We start from the raw sequence: 16,284 nt of genomic DNA, 5'->3' as shown, positions 1-16,284 counted from the left end.
AAGACCAGCCTTGCCAACACGGTGAAACCCCATCTCCACCAAAAATACAAAAATAAGCTGAGCCTGGTGGCATGCGCCTATAGTCCCAGCTACTAGGGAGGCTGAGGGATGAGAATCGCTTGAACCTAGGAGGCAGACAGGTTGCAGTTAGCTGAGATTGCGCCACTGCACACCAGCCTGGGTGACAGAGCTACACCCTGGAAAAAAAAAAGGGGGTCTAGACTTAAATTACTCATACAACTCTAATAAAAAGATAAAATAATTTCAAAATGAGCAAGGGATATGAACAGATATTTTTTCAAAGATGTACAAATGACCAATAAGCACATGAAAAGACGCTCAACATCAGTAGCCATCAGGAAAGTGCAAACTGAAACATCTTCACACCCATTAGCATGGCTATAATAAAAAAGACAGTAGCAAGTGTTGACAAGGATGTGAAGAAATTGAAACCCCCATACACTGCTGGTGGAAATGTAAAATGGTGCAGCTGCTTTGGAAAAGCAGTTAGGCAGTTCTCAAAAAGTTAAACATAGTTACCATATGACCTAGTAATTCCACTCTGAGGTATAGACCCAAGAGAAGTTAAAACATAGGGTCACACAAAACCTTGTATATTAATATTCCCAGCATTCACAGCTTTGTTCACAAGAGCTAGACTGGAAACCACCCAAATGTTCATCAACTGATTAACAAACAACATATGGTAAATCCATAAAATGGAATATTATCCAGCTACAAAAGGAATGATTCATGCTATAACATGTCTTGAAAATATGCTAAATGAAAGAAGCAAAACACACAAAAGACTACATAGCATATGATTCTGTTTATATGAAATATCCAGAATATGCAAATCTATAGACAGAAAGTAGATTAGTGGTTGCCAGGGACTGGGCAGATGGGCAAATGGGGAGTGACTGCTAATGAACAGGAGGTTTCTTTTTGGGGTGATGAAAATGTTCTCCAATTAGTGCGGACAGGTGCATAAACTTTTTTTAATATACTAAAAGCCACTGAATTGTACACCTATGTGTGTGTGTGTGTGTGTGTGTGTATTTTTTTTTTGAGACAGAGTCTTGCCCTGTCATGCAGGCTGGAGTGCAATGGCCCAATCTTGGCTCAGGGCAACCTGTGCCTCCAGGGTTCAAGCAATCCTCCTGCCTCAGCCTCCCGAGTAGCTGGGATTACAGGTGTCTGCCACCATGCCCAGCTAATTTTTGTATTTTTAGTAGAGATGGGGTTTCACCATGCTGGTCAGATTGGTCTCGAACTCTTGACCTCAGGTGATCCACCCTCCTCGGCCTCCCGAGTGCTGGGATTACAGGCATGAGCCACTGTGCCTGGTCATGCCTATATATTTTTTGAGACAGGGTCTTACTCTGTTGCCCAAGATGGAAGTACAGTGGCATGATAATGGCTCACTGCAGCCTTGACCTCCCAGGCTTAAGCGATCCTCCCATCTCAGGCTCCTGGAGTAGCTGAGACAAGACAAAAATCAGAGTTTAGTCCTCAGATGTACCATAATTTCCTTAATCATCCCTTTATTGATAGACATTTAGGGTGTTTACAATTATTTTGCTGTAAACTGCATTTTCATTTTCTTTCTTTTTTTTTTTTTTTTTCAGATGGAGTGATGGAGTTTCGCTTTTGTTGCCTAGGCTCCAGGCTGGAGTGCAATGGCGTGATCTCAGTTCACTGCAATCTCTCTGCCTCCCAGGTTCAAGCGATTTTCTTGCCTCAGCCTCCCAAGTAGCTGCGATTACAGGCATGCACCATCACGCTGGGCTAAGTTTGTTGTGTTTTTTTATATTTAGTAGAGACGGGGTTTCACCATGTTGGTGAGGCTGCTCTCGAACTCCTGACCTCAGGTGAGCCACCCACTTCAACCTTCCAAAGGCTGGGATTACAGGCTTGAGCCACCACATCCGGCCTCATTTTCTTCTTTTGAACAATTTCCTGATTAGGGGTGGGGTTACTGATAAAAGATTTTGAACATCTTTCTGACTCTTGACAATTTTACATGTTGTAAGATCTGTTGTCCCTGGCCTTAGCCTCTGCAAAGCCAGACCCTAAAGGCTGGCCCCAGCGACATCTTCCCCTCCACCAGCTTTGTGGTCACCCTTTTCACCTGGGGCCTCTGTCTCAGCCCCCGGCCTCTTCTCTCCACAAGCACACTCCTCCTGCCCACAGGGCTGCCAGCTTCCCCTCCCCAGATAAGCTGGCTCCTTGGTATGCACTGACCTTAGCCTCAGGGTGTCCTGCATAGGTCCCCAGGAAGATAAACCCTGGGTGATGCTTCATTTACTGCCCTTCCATCTCCCCGCGTAGGCAGTGGATCTAGTTAGCACTCCATAAACATCTAAAGTATTTACAAAATAACGTTGAAGTTCCATGCTGTTTAGTTAGATCTCTTAAAGTTGATAACGTACAAGACAATTTGCATCAGGAGCAGACGAGATAGGGCCCGGCAGATATAAATTAAAAATGCAATTTCATGCATTCATTCAATGAGAACTCACTGAGCAACTACTATGTGTCAACGTTATCCACTGAAGTGAATAAAAGACAAACCAAAAAACCCCAAAAGAGCAAGAAAGTTGCCGGGTGCGATGGCTCACCGCTGTAATCCCAGCACTTTGGAAGGTCTAGAAGGGAGGATCGCTTGAGCCCACGAGTTCAAGACCAGCCTGGGCAACATCATAGTGAGACCTCGTCTCTACCAAAGTTAAAAAATTAGTCGGGGGTGGTGCGCCCAGCTCTACTCGGGAGGCTGAGGTGGGAGGATCGCTTGAGCCAGGGAAGTGTAGGCTGCAGTGAGCCGAGATTGCACAATTGCACCACAGCCTGGGCAGCAGAACGAGACCCTGTTTCAAAATAAATAAAAACCAGAAAGCAAAAATAAAGTGCTAGATGGCGATTCGAGCTGAGAAGGAAATCAGGCAGGGGAAAGAAACTGAAAGCGAGGAGTGGCTGGCAAGGCTCCCTCGGAAGGTGGCAATAACAGTCATAGACCGGTCACATCAACTGGGTGTTTACTGCGGGCCAGTGTGTGCCACCAACCTCACATCCCAAAGCCACAAAGACTCACGCCACAGCGCAAAGAGGCAGGGGCTCCTCCTCCTCCCTTGGTACACGGAAAGAGGCGTAGAGAGCAGAGTGGGGACGTTCGTCAGTAGCCCCCGCACCTAGCCCTCGCCCCTCCCTCTGGCTTTCCCCACTCCGGCTGCGGCGGACGCCGGGTTAACTTTTGACGTGGCTGCGGCGACAGGAATGAGCGCAGGCGCAGAGCGCGGAAAGCGCCTGCGCAGACCGCAGGGCGACGTGGCCAGCTGGGGCCCGGAAGTGGTCCCTGTAGAATCATTGTCGCCCCGCTGCTCCGTGCCGCGCCCGTCAAGCATTGCGTTGCTGCATTGCGCCCCACCGACTCCACTATGTTGAAGAAATTCGACAAGAAGGACGAGGAGTCAGGTGAGGGGGCCAGGCCTGGGTCTGAAGGAGGCCGGGCCCCCACCCGCCAAGCCTTCCTTGGGGTTCTCTGTCCTGACCCGGAGGCTGAGGCCCAGTGAGGGGCAGGGGCTTGTGCCAGGGTCCGCAGCTAGTCACTGGCAGGCCTCGGAGAGCCCGAGCATGCTCGGCTGTCTCACGCTTGTAAGCTCGGACTGCAATTTTCTGGGTGACCTTGGGCGCATCACCGCCTCCCCCCGGCCTCAATTTACTCATCTGTCAAAGGAGGGGACCAGGCCGAATGCTCTCTTGTTACTTTCTTCTTCCAACCTCTTGGGATTCGCTGGGGCTACGTTGGTGCTGGCCATACTGAGGCGTAATCCGCGGAGCCAGCGTCCTGTGACTGGAAACTCTGACCCCATCATTCATTTATTCAGCAAAGTATATTGAGCGGTTACTATACGCCGGGCACTGTACGGTGTCCTGGATACTGCAATAGAGCAAGTAGGACACTCAGTGCCTAAGCTGGGAATATTAGAATGGTTGCACCCACGGTGGAGGAGACAGACATCAACCAGATAATCACACGTGTAATTATTTGCAAATGTGTCATCTGCTATGAAGGAACTAGTTACAGCCAGATGGTGGTCCCTGGCACATAGGGACTTAGTTAATTACAAGTTATATAAATGAACACAAGACATGGCACTATGAGAAGCACAGGACTGTACTAGGGCTGCTAGGAGATTGTGAGTGGTTTGGGGTAGAGTGGAGCCCGCCTAGAAAGGGACATCTTCCCTTTACTATGTCTGGGAGAGTTTTGAAGTTCAGAGTCACAACCTACCTTCTCCATTGTCCTTGACTGTAGGTGGAGGCTCCAACCCATTCCAGCACCTCGAGAAGAGTGCCGTACTCCAGGAGGCAAGTGACATTTGCTCCCCTCTAGCTTCCATCATAAATATTCACCATCAATGCCACTGAAATACCAACACATTCAAAATGTTGTTTTAAAGAGCAACACGGGAGAAAACTTGTGCCTGGAAGACAGGAAACCTTTGTTCCTGGAGAAAGAGAGTTATGCTTACTTCTTTTTTTTTTTTTTTTTTTTTTTGAGATTGAGTCTCACTGTTGTCGGCCTGGGCTGGAGTGCAATGGCATGATCTCGGCTGTCTGCAACCTCTGCCTCCCAGGTTCCAGCAATTCTCCTGCCTCAGCCTCTCAAGTAGCTGAGATTACAGGCACCTACCACCACGCCTGGCTAATTTTTGTATTTTTAATAGAGATGGGGTTTCACCATGTTGGCCAGGCTGGTCTTGAACTCCTGACCTCAGGTGATCCACTCCCCCCACTCCCGCCTCTCAAAGTGCTGGGATTACAGGCGTGAGCCACTGCATCCAGCTGCTGCTTTCTTGATTGTTGTCATTCATTGTTTCTGTTTCCAGTTAGTGGATGTTTGCTAACTATCTGCTAGTCAATAGGTTAGCACATCCCTAACTAATATTTACATGAGAGTTCAAGAATAATTAGTAGTTGAGTAAAGAAAAACAAACCCTTTCCTTATGAAAATAAGCTTGTTGCATACCCAGAAAGCCCTGTTTAGGCAAGTCAGTTTACCCTGAGACTTCTCAGACACTGAATATACTTGAAGGGAAATGAACTAGGCTAGAAGGTAACATCCTTGGTCACTTCTTCTTAGGCCCGTGTATTTAATGAAACTCCCATCAACCCTCGGAAATGTGCCCACATCCTCACCAAGATTCTTTACCTCATAAACCAGGTAACAGGGTGAAGCTTGGGGGTAGGGAGAATGGTGCTGGGGGATTGGAGGGGAGTGGACAAATCATGATCACTCTTAGGCTATTGGACAGCCTCTATGTGGTTGTAGACAACAGCTCAGCTCTGGGTCCCCTCAGCATCCAAGTCTCATATGTTGCCCTTGAGCCTCTTTAGGGTCTGGGGATCTGGTATGGGCTGATCCTGCAGGAATTGCTGTCTGACCCTCTGTCCCAAGCTGAGACTTCTTTCTTGATTAACACAGGGGGAGCACCTGGGGACCACGGAAGCGACCGAGGCCTTCTTTGCCATGACCAAGCTCTTTCAGTCCAACGATGTAAGTGCCTCGACCCAGCTTTCCTTGAGAGGTGGCAGCTGTAACAAGGTGGTGGGAGGGCCAAGGAGAGGTGGCCCCACCAGTTAGTGTGGGCTGCCTTTGTGGAGATAGGAGGTATCTTCTCCCAACTCTGGCCCTTGGTGAGCCCGGGCTGATAGGGCTTTTCCCACCTGTCTCCCAGCCCACACTCCGTCGGATGTGCTACTTGACCATCAAGGAGATGTCTTGCATCGCAGAGGATGTCATCATTGTCACCAGCAGGCAGGTCATGGGGTTGTGGGTGGCTCCTCTGATGGGTTCCATTGACAGACCATTTTTTCTTGTGTGTACCAGACAGTGAGACTTTTGGTTGCATATTGCCAGCTGCCCACCCCATGGCAGCTTCCCTGTTATTGCTGCCCACCCCGTGGCAGACACAAATGCTTCCTTTTCTTGATTTGTTTTAGTCAACCAAACCAGCTTAGAACTTTCCCAAAGACTTTCTTGAGTATAAAGAAAGAACACACAAAAAAAACAGAGTACAAGCGGTATACTGCTTACTAAGTGACTGGTGTCTGCTTTAAGCTAAATGATTCAGGGACAGATGTGACTAAAGTGTAATCACTGCCCTTAAGAACTGGGGCTCAGTTCTCTTATTTCTTCCTGCCACAGTTTAGGGTGGGGAGGTCATACATTGATTTGTAGGTTCAGTTAGAAAATATTGTCTGTCAGTCCCTGTGTGTAGCTCTGGGGATGTAGCAGCAACAAAGATAGACATAGCCTCTGTAGCCCCAGAATTTATGGAGAAATAACCAGGCATCAGGCCATTAAGGTAGGGTGTAATATGATTTATCACGGAAGTATTATGGGCTATGAGAGGAGACCAGAAGAGCATCCAGCTGGATTTGAATTAGGAAAGTCCTCCTAGGGGAATGATCCAAGTAGAGTCCTGAAGGATGAGTAAGAAGAAATAGGACAGGACAGGCACAGTGGCTCACACCTATAATCCCAACACTGTATCCACAGTGTAATCCATAGGCCGCAATGGGCAGATCAGTTGAGGTCAGGAGTTTGACACCATCCCGGCAAACATGGTGAAACCCCGTCTCTACTGAAATAAAAATTAGCCAGGTGTGGTGGCGTGCATCTATAATCCCAGCTACTGGAGAGGCTGAGGCAGGAGAATTGCTTGAACTGGGGAGGTGGAGGTTGCAGTGAGCTGAGATTGTGCCACTACACTCCAGCCTGGGTGATAGAATGAGATTCCGTCTCAAAAAAAGAAGAAAAAAAGAAGCCCGGCACTATGGCTCATGCCTGTAAACCCAGCAGTTTGGGAGGCCGAGGTGGGTGGATCATGAAGTCAGGAGTTCAAGACCAGCCTGAGCAACACAGTGAAACCCTGTCTCCACTAAAAATACAAAAATTAGCCAGGTGTGGTGGCGCACACCTATAATCCCAGCTACTGGAGAGGCTGAGGCAGTAGAGCTTGAGCCTGGGAGGCAGAAGTTGCAATGAGCCAAGACCGCGCCCCACTGCACTCCAGCCTGGGCGACAAAGTGAGACTCTGTCTCAAAAAAAAAATTAAAAAAAAAAAAAAAAAGAGTAGGACAGAGTGGAGGTGAGGGGTGAGGAGTGCTATAGGCTAAGGAAACAGCACATGCAAAGGCTGAAGAGGAGTGAGCATAGCCAGTTGGGGAAATTCAAGGAGTTACATTCAGGTCACTGGCAGTAGGAAGCTATGGAAACTTTTTAGCAAAAGCAGGGGGATGACCTGTTTGGTTTTGAGTTTTATGAAACTCCCTCCAGCAGCTGTGTGGAGTTAGACTTAGAGGGGCAAGAATAGAGGGAGAGCACTGGTTAGGAGGCTTGTGTAGTAATCTGGGCAAGGGTGGTGATGGGAGCTGGAGAGGAGTGAGCAGGCTCAGGCTTTCTGCATGCTGACAATGCCTTCTTCCCTGCAGCCTAACAAAAGACATGACTGGGAAAGAAGACAACTACCGGGGCCCAGCCGTGCGAGCCCTCTGCCAGATCACCGATGTGAGTCATGCCGGTCCTTCCCTGCTTCCTGGCCTCTCAGTTGAGGCTCTCGGCATCATCTTTTGCATGCTTTGGGGTGTCCCCTATCTCACTGAGCCAGGTGATGTGGGGTGGAGGTGGTGTGCAGGAGCACATGAGAAACACTTACTTCCTCCTCATACTCCTATCTGCCCCCATTTCTGCACTCCTGAGAGCTGCCAAGGACTGACTGGATCTCCTTCCACCCTGCTTCTTTTGCCCACAGAGCACCATGCTGCAGGCTATTGAGCGCTACATGAAACAAGCCATTGTGGACAAGGTGCCCAGTGTCTCCAGCTCTGCCCTCGTGTCTTCCTTGGTGTGTAGCTGCTGCTGGAGCCCTGCTGGGGGTGGGGTAGAAAACTGAAGAAAATTTCAGAGTCACATTCCAGTAGGAAAAAAGAAAGTGTTTCCTTCTTTTTTATTTTATTTTATTTTATTTTTTTAACTGAGACAGCGTCTTACTCTCACCCAGGCTGGAGTGCAGTGGCACGCTCTCGGCTCACTGCAACCTCTACCGCCAGGGTTCAAGTGATTCTCCTGCCTCAGCCTCTCGAGTAGCTGGGATTATAGGCACCGGCCACTGTGCCCAGCTAATTTTTGTGTTTTTAGTAGAGACAGGGTTTCATCATCTTGACCAGGCTGGTCTTGACCTCTGGATCTCGTGATCCACCCACCCGCCTTGGCCTCCCAAAGTGCTGGGATTGCAGGCGTGAGCCACTGCTGCTGGCCTTTTTTTTTTTTTTTTTTTTTTTTTTTTTTTTTTTGAGACAGAGTCTCGCTCTGTTGCCCAGGCTAGAGCGTAATGGCTTGATCTCAGCTCACTGCAACCTCTGCCTCCCTGGCTCAAGCCATTTGCATGCCTCAGCCACCTGAGTAGCTGGGATTGTAGGGGTGCACCACCACGCCCAGCTAATTTTTGTATTTTTGGTAGAGATGTGGTTTCACCATGTTGGCCAGGCTGGTCTTGAACTCCTGACCTCAGGTGATCCACCCGCCTTGCCTCCCAAAGTGCTGGATTACAAAGCGTGAGCCACTGCACCTGGCCAAAATAAAGTATTTTTGTATCTGTAAGCCTGAGAGTCCCACCCTTCTCCGTGAAGAGAGCCAAGGAACTCTGGGGTGATTGAAGAGGGTCGTGGGTGGATGGCGTTGACCCATGCCTTGGGCAGGGACAATGAGGGTGGGAGCATCCTGAGTTTGTCCATGGTCTCTGAGGACCAGGACAGTGGTGAGCCCCTGAGCTATGTCTGAGGGAGGACCAGAACTGGGCCCAGAAGGTGTGATGGGGACATTTCCTACCTGCCCCTTAATGTGCCCTGTTGCCCACAGCACCTGCTGAAGTGCAGCTTTGATGTGGTCAAGCGCTGGGTGAATGAGGCTCAGGAGGCGGCATCCAGTGATAACATCATGGTCCAGGTGAGATGTGAGCAAGGGAGTGATATTTAAAACACTCAGGCAGGTGGTAAGGCACTAGCCGGTTGGCATGGACACTTGCCACTGAGATCCTTGTGACTCCTGGCCATAGCAGGCTTTAATCTTTTTGTCATTGGATCATGGGAAGAATTGGGAGGTCCTGGGTTAGAGAATCCAGGGTACCACTTCGGGGGCTTGGGTTAGGGACTGCTTACCAGCTGGTGCTGAAATAGTCAAGTGTTTTGATAACCAGCTGAGTATTGTTTTGGAGCAGATGATGTGGCAAACTTGGCCAAGGCAGGCAGAGGGCTGCCTAAATTTAGGCCTTTGCCAACTTGGCTTTGTTATGATGTGTGGAATTATCTTGATGAGGCTTTCATCCACTTTACTCTTCCTCGGTGACCTAGGCCAGCCGTTCCTTTTATCTCTCTGGGTCGTGATTTCCTTGTCTGTAAAATACAAATGAAGGTTACTGCCTCACAAAGCAGCAAGGATGAGCCGAGATCATGCGTGTAACACATGACCCATCTGGGGCCTGCCTGTCGGCGCTCCCTGTGTGTTTATGTATTCCCTTCATCTCTCATCTGTCTTCTCATCCTTTGCATGATTCTGGTCTTCAGGGCCAGCTGTGGCCCCTTAAAACACTTATGAGAGGGCCAGATAAGCTTCCCACATAGAAGGCATCCACAGCTGCCATAACTTCGCCCTCAAATGTTGCTTCTTTAGGAAACAAAAAAAGAGTATCGAAGACAGGAAATAACTATGAGACCTCACATCTTTAGAAAGGGAGTCCCTGGACTTCTGGCCCTCCAGACCTAGCTTTGTCAATACCAGCCAGGAGTCTTTGGGCAAGTCAGCAGAGATAAAACTGTCTACCTTCAGGGTTGTTGTGGGTAATGCAAGATTTCATGGCTAAGGTGTCCCACACAGTGACTTATAAAACATGACCGTGCTCGGGGTCTGGCTCCCACCTTCTCTCTCTCATTGTCTGATTGAAAGCACCAGGTCTCCCACATTGCTTTCATCTTTGTGCTGTTTGTTATCCCTTTCCATATTTGTATTTATGCTGCCTGTTAGGGCTCTTGCCGAAGTGGGGGTGGGAACAAGAACCACAGTTATAATTCTGTGGTTTGTGAAGCATTGTGCGGAGAGCTGTGTACAAAGAGTACCTGGGGCAATTGCATAGCCGCTCTGTGTAGTAGCTGCTACGGTGCCCATCTTAGAAAAGAGAAGGCTGAAGGACCCACCCAAGGCCACACGGCCAGTATACCCAAAACTGATACATTTGTACTCTGTTGCTGTCTCCTGTCCTATAGTACCACGCATTAGGGCTCCTGTACCATGTTCGTAAGAATGACCGCCTGGCTGTCAATAAGATGATCAGCAAGGTCACACGGCATGGCCTTAAGTCTCCCTTTGCCTACTGCATGATGATCCGGGTGGCCAGCAAGCAGCTGGAAGAGGAGGATGGCAGGTAACGGCTCTCATCTCTCACCAGCTAGATGATGCCTCACTCATCCTACCATGCTGGGCCATCCCCAACGTTTTATTGCCGTGCTATGTTCTTTTGTAGCCGTGACAGCCCGCTCTTTGACTTCATCGAGAGCTGCTTGCGCAACAAGCACGAGATGGTGGTATATGAAGCTGCCTCGGCCATCGTCAATCTGCCAGGCTGCAGTGCCAAAGAGCTGGCCCCGGCTGTGTCAGGTCACTGGGCGTTCCTTCACCCAGCCTCCCATGTTTATGCTTGCCGGGAACTAGGCCTGGGTCAGGGGCTAGGGGAAAGAAAGAAAATGCTCTCAAATAGGCCACACACTGGTGTTAAGGAGTCCATACCTGGGAAGCACCTGCCCTAGACACTATGCTGGGGCCCCACTTGTGTCACGTTTTGGGGGTGGGCTGCTATTAGTTCACCTGACCGCTGAAGAGGCTAAGGTAAGGCTCAGGTCCACTCTGGAGTCTGTTGGGTTGGCTGGCCACAGGAGGAGGCCTGGTAGAGGAACCCAGGATCTATGAAACTGGTGCATGTGAACTGGGGCTGAGCTTTTCCAAGTGAAGGAGAGAATAGTATAGAGGGTCGTTCTGAGCCTCTAGCTCTAGCACTGGAGCAGGGCAGCCTGGGATAGAGCCCTGGCTCTGCCCCTTACCAGCTGGGCAAGCCTGGCAAGGCCACCCATTCTCTCCATGCCTTCCTTTTCTTTTCTCAGATGTGGATGATAGATCATGCCTATTACATAGGGTTATATAGCCAGAAAATGTGTGATCTAGACAAATTGCTTAGAAGGCAACATGTTTGTTGTTTGCTGGTTTTTGTTTTTGCTTTTTGAGGTGGAGTCTCACTATGTCGCCCAGGCTGGAGTGCAGTGGCGCAATCTCAGCTCACTGCAACCTCTGCCTCCCGGGTTCAAGCGATTCTCCTGCCTCAGCCTCTTGAGTAGCTGGGACTACAGGCGCCCGCCACCACGCTTGGCTAATTTTTGTATTTTTAGAGAGACGGGGTTTCACCATATTGGCCAGGCTGGTCTCGAACTCCTGACCTTGTGATCCGCCCTCCTTGGCCTCCCAAAGTGCTAGGATTACAGGTGTGAGCCACTGCGCCCAGCCGTTGTTTGCTGTTATTAAGGGGAAGCCAGCAGCCTTGAGTCCTGGAGTCTTTGGTGTCTCTGTTCAGGGCCCTGCTCCCGGTGTGGGAATCCCCCTGTCAGGGAGGAGAAAGCCTGTGAAGAGTTGCAAAGTGGTTGGTAGTGGAAAGTGGGTATGTTGAGAGGCTAGAAAAGGAGAGGCACTCAGGGTGAGAAACGTGGATTCAGAGTGGAAGAGAATCTCTCTGGTGGTCTAGTGGCTAGGATTCGGCGCTTTCAAAGTGGAAGAGAAGTGGGGAGTGTTTTAGAACAGGCCAATGGAAAGCAAAGATGTGGCAGGAGAGTTAGATTTCCAGGTTTTGAGAAATGATTGGGCCTCCTGTTTTTCTATTATTCTCTACTATAACAGTGTAAACTTGGTCAGGGAAACAGATGGAGTTCATGTTTGGAGAGAGAAGCCTCCCTTCCTCTTTAGAAATGAAGAAAGAATGAACTGCTAGGCACAGTGGCTCACGCCTATAATCCCAGCACTTTGGGAGGCCAAGGTGGGCAGATCACCAGGTCAGGAGTCTGAGACCAGCCTGACCAACATGGTGAAACCCATCTCTACTAAAAATACAAAAATTAGCTGGGTGTGGTGGCACACATCTGTAATCCCAGCTACTCAGGAGGCTGAGGCAGGAGGATCACTTGAACCTGGGAGGCGGAGATTGCAGTGAGCCGAGATTGCACCACTGCACTCCAGCCTGGGCAACAGAGGGAGACTCTATCTCCAAAAAAAAAAAAAAAGAAAAGAAAAAAAGAAAAAAGAATTAATGAATTCACTCACTGATTTGGGTATTCATTCATTCTTATTATATCCCCCGTATTTCCAGAGTAATGAAAGATGTAAATGAAGTAGGGTGGCAGGGCGCGGTGGCTCAAGCCTGTAATCCCAGCACTTTGGGAGGCCAAGGTGGGCAGATCACCAGGTCAGGAGTCTGAGACCAGCCTGACCAACATGGTGAAACCCATCTCTACTAAAAATACAAAAATTAGCTGGGTGTGGTGGCACACATCTGTAATCCCAGCTACTCAGGAGGCTGAGGCAGGAGGATCACTTGAACCTGGGAGGCGGAGTTTGCAGTGAGCTGAGATCCGGCCACTGCACTCCAGCCTGGGCGACAGTGCGAGACTCCCTCTCAAAAAAAAAAAAAAGAAAAAAAAAATAAAGTAGGGTCTTCAAAATAAACATTACGAAAAAAATTTTTTTTAAGTATTACAGAATAAAAGCCAAGTTATGAAGAAAGGAACATAGATATTCCAGAAAACAGTAGTCATCTTTGCTCCTATGATTGAGTGCCAAATTTAGCTCTGAGCTTCCTGGCAGCCAGGGCAAGGGAGGGATATGGTACCCGAATGGCTGTCATGTAGTTAAAGGAAATAAACCATTTGTTTAAGAGAGGACTTAGTGCCGAGGGAGAAGTTCTGTTGGATCCTGTAGACACAATAGGAGACAGGTGTAGAATGTTACTTCACAGGTTAAGTGCTCAGGCTGCAGGTGCAGGCAGTCTTAGAATTTAATCTTGGTTCTGCCACTTACTGGCTGCCAACCTAAAGTTTGCTTTCCCCTTTGTGCCTCAGTCTCCTTACCTGTAAAGTGGGCTAGTGGTGGCTGCAAGCTATAGAAGTGAGGCATGTCCACTGTATAGCACAGCACCTGGCACACAGCAGATGCCCAGTGAATAACAGCCCTCACGGGAACCCCTGGGCACTCACAGACATTATGGCCTCTGTCCATGGCTCAGGTGCATAGGGTGAGGGGAGCTCTCTGTCTTAGGTCGGGATGGGGGTGTCAGCAGGGAAATGAGCTGAGCAGAGGATTTGAGTCAGAACAGCTGCCCCTGGTTTTCCCAGCTGTCCAGCAGTGAAGGCAGCCTGACATGTGGCGTCCATCTCCCCACAGTGCTCCAGCTTTTCTGCAGCTCACCCAAGGCTGCTCTCCGCTATGCTGCTGTTCGTACCCTCAATAAGGTAAGAGTCCAGGTTGGGGATTGGAGGAAGCTGTCTGATCCAACTGGAGGTGTGTCCTAGCCTCTGACCTGGCTGGGAAGGATAATAGCCCTGGTCACAGTTACTTTCTTCTGGATGGTGAGATGATCTCATCCAAAGGACTTCTGACTGGGCCAAACCATCAAATGTAGTGACAGCATTGGGGTCCTGCCCTCTCTGTCACTGTCCTCCCAAAACAGGTTGCCATGAAGCATCCGTCAGCTGTGACAGCTTGTAATCTGGATCTGGAGAACCTGGTCACAGATTCAAACCGCAGCATTGCCACGCTGGCCATCACCACCCTCCTTAAGACGGGCAGCGAGAGCAGCATCGACCGCCTCATGAAGCAGATCTCCTCCTTCATGTCAGAGATCTCAGATGAATTCAAGGTACCTGCTACTCCCGGGACACCCATGGCCTCCAGAGAAAGGAGCTCTATCCCTGCTCTCTGTGGCCACAGCCTTCCTGCCAGGACTGATCTGAGGGGCTGGTCAGCCTTGAGGACTCAAGAGGAGGCCAGCGCATTGCTTGGCCTTCAGAGAAATGTGTGTAGTCTTGCCTCCAGGCCTTCATCCATATCATCCCCTTGTACTGAAAGAACAGTAGTTTCCAGGCCAGTTAAGGGTTCCTTGATTAGTTGTCCAAATATTTCGTGAGCACTTGCTGCCTGCTATGTAGAGTGACAAGAGGGGAACATAGCAGTGAACAAGGCAGGTGCCTGCCCTTCTGGAGCTTCCTTTCAGGGGATGGGAGAGGAACAGTAAACAGGTTAAGAAAGGAGTAGATGAGGTCATCTCAGGCATGGGTATTGCAGTTAAGAGTGTAGAAATACAGCAGGAATGATCCTAGGAGGAGCATGGTCTGGGAAGGCCGTTCTGGAGGGTGACATTTGAGCTCAAACCTGAATCAGTGCAAAGAACCAGGAGGAAAGGCAGGAACGAGTCAAGGAGAGAGAAGGCCAGTGGGCAGAAGAGCTGTGGGGCCAGTGCAGGTGACAAAGTCAGAATAGACAGGGCTCAATCATGTAAGGCCCATGGTCAGGTAAAGGATTTTGATTGCAAGGAAGACATTGGAAAGGTGTTCTTTTGGGACAGGGAAGGATGTATTTTTTGAGCTTATATTTTGAAATAATTCGGCCGGGCGCAGTGCTCATGCCTGTAATCCCAGCACTTTGGGAGGCCGAGATGGGCGGATCACAAGGTCAGGAGATCGAGACCATCCTGGCTAACACGGTGAAACCCCATCTCTACTAAATTACAAAAATTAGCCGGGTGTGGTGGCGGGCACCTGTAGTCCCAGCTACTCTGGAGGCTGAGGCAGGAGAATGGCGTGAACCTGGGAGGCGGAGCTTGCAGTGAGCCGAGATCGCGCCCCTGCACTCCAGCCTGGGTGACAGAGCAAGACTCTGTCTCAAAAAAAAAAAAAAGAAAGAAAGGAATAATTCATAGGAAGTTACAAAGAAATATACTGAGAAGTCCTATGCACCCCTCCATCAACCCTCTCCTACAGTGCCAGCATCCCATGCTAGCACAGGACAATGTCAACCAGGAAAGTGACACTGGCACGATCCATAGACCTCATTCAGATTTCACCAGCTACACAGGCAACTCCTGTGTGTGTATATATATGAAGTTCTTTGCAAGCTGTCACGTGGAGACTTTCAAAATTGCCACCACAGTGAAGACACTCAACTATCCATCTCCACAAGACTCTCATGTTACCTCTTCATAACCACGCCCATTCCCACCTCTCTATCCCTAACCCCTGGCAGCCATTAATTTGTTCTCAATTTCTGTAATTCTGTTATTTCACAATTTTTAATTAATAGAACATGTAGTATGTCACCGGAGAGTTTTAGTCAGATCTGACAATAATATGCATATATTGTGGTAAATTCTGTAGTGTGGATTATGCAAAGTAGGCAGCAGTCTACTCTGCCTGTGGGTTACAAGAATACTTTGCAGGCTGAAATGACACAGTGAGACTTGAATATTAGATCCTTCTGGGACTGGGCACGGTGGCTTGTGCTTGTAATCTCAGTGCTTTGGGAGGCCAAGGAGGAAGGATCACTTGAGGCCTGAATTTTCAGACCAGTCTGGGCAACGTAGCAAGACCTCATCTCTACAAATTTTTTTTGTTGTTTATTTTTGAGTCGGAGTCTTGCTCTGTTGCCCAGGCTGGAGTGCAGTGGTGCGACCTCAGCTCACTGCAAGCTCCACCTCCTGGGTTCATGCCATTCTCCTGCCTCAGCCTCCTGAGTATCTGGGACCACAGGCGCCCACCACCACGCCCAGCTAATTTTTTGTACTTTTTGTAGAGACGGAGTTTCACCGTGTTAGCCAGGATGGTCTCAATCTACCTGACCTCGTGATCTGCCTGCCCCAGCCTCCCAAAGTGCTGGGATTACAGATATGAGCCACTGCACCCAACCTACAAAAATTTTTTTAAAAAATTGGCCATATGTGGTGATGCCAGGTAGTCCCAGCTACTTGGGAGGCTGAGGTGTGAGGATCACTTGAGACCAGGAGTTCGAGGCTGCAGTGAGCCATGATCATGCCACTGCCACTCCAGCCTGGGTGACAGAGTGAGACCTTGTCTCAAAAAAAAAGGCCGGGCGCGGTGGCTCAAGCTTGTAATCCCAGCACTTTGGGAGGCCGAGACGGG

The 16,284-nt window shown here is 49.3% G+C and overlaps 1 protein-coding gene across 1 annotated transcript in view; it reads left to right on the top strand.

Moving 5' to 3' along the window:
* The first annotated feature begins 3,300 nt into the window (after nucleotides 1-3,300).
* Nucleotides 3,301-16,284, top strand: part of COPG1 (coatomer protein complex, subunit gamma 1) — a 28,617-nt gene continuing 15,633 nt past the window's right edge. Inside the window, exons 1-12 of the mRNA XM_012002212.1 lie at nucleotides 3,301-3,471; nucleotides 4,316-4,368; nucleotides 5,144-5,224; nucleotides 5,486-5,557; nucleotides 5,739-5,818; nucleotides 7,498-7,573; nucleotides 7,818-7,910; nucleotides 8,924-9,010; nucleotides 10,324-10,481; nucleotides 10,581-10,714; nucleotides 13,535-13,602; nucleotides 13,821-14,009. Of these exons, the coding sequence (XP_011857602.1) occupies nucleotides 3,435-3,471; nucleotides 4,316-4,368; nucleotides 5,144-5,224; nucleotides 5,486-5,557; nucleotides 5,739-5,818; nucleotides 7,498-7,573; nucleotides 7,818-7,910; nucleotides 8,924-9,010; nucleotides 10,324-10,481; nucleotides 10,581-10,714; nucleotides 13,535-13,602; nucleotides 13,821-14,009 (1,128 nt within the window). The 5' untranslated portion in view covers nucleotides 3,301-3,434. The remainder of the gene's footprint in view (nucleotides 3,472-4,315; nucleotides 4,369-5,143; nucleotides 5,225-5,485; nucleotides 5,558-5,738; nucleotides 5,819-7,497; nucleotides 7,574-7,817; nucleotides 7,911-8,923; nucleotides 9,011-10,323; nucleotides 10,482-10,580; nucleotides 10,715-13,534; nucleotides 13,603-13,820; nucleotides 14,010-16,284) is intronic.

The sequence above is a fragment of the Mandrillus leucophaeus genome, unplaced genomic scaffold, assembly GCF_000951045.1.
Source record: "Mandrillus leucophaeus isolate KB7577 unplaced genomic scaffold, Mleu.le_1.0 Scaffold680, whole genome shotgun sequence".
Taxonomy (NCBI): domain Eukaryota; kingdom Metazoa; phylum Chordata; class Mammalia; order Primates; family Cercopithecidae; genus Mandrillus; species Mandrillus leucophaeus.
Note: the sequence above shows the minus strand (reverse complement) of the source record. Positions and strands in the feature narration are given on the sequence as shown.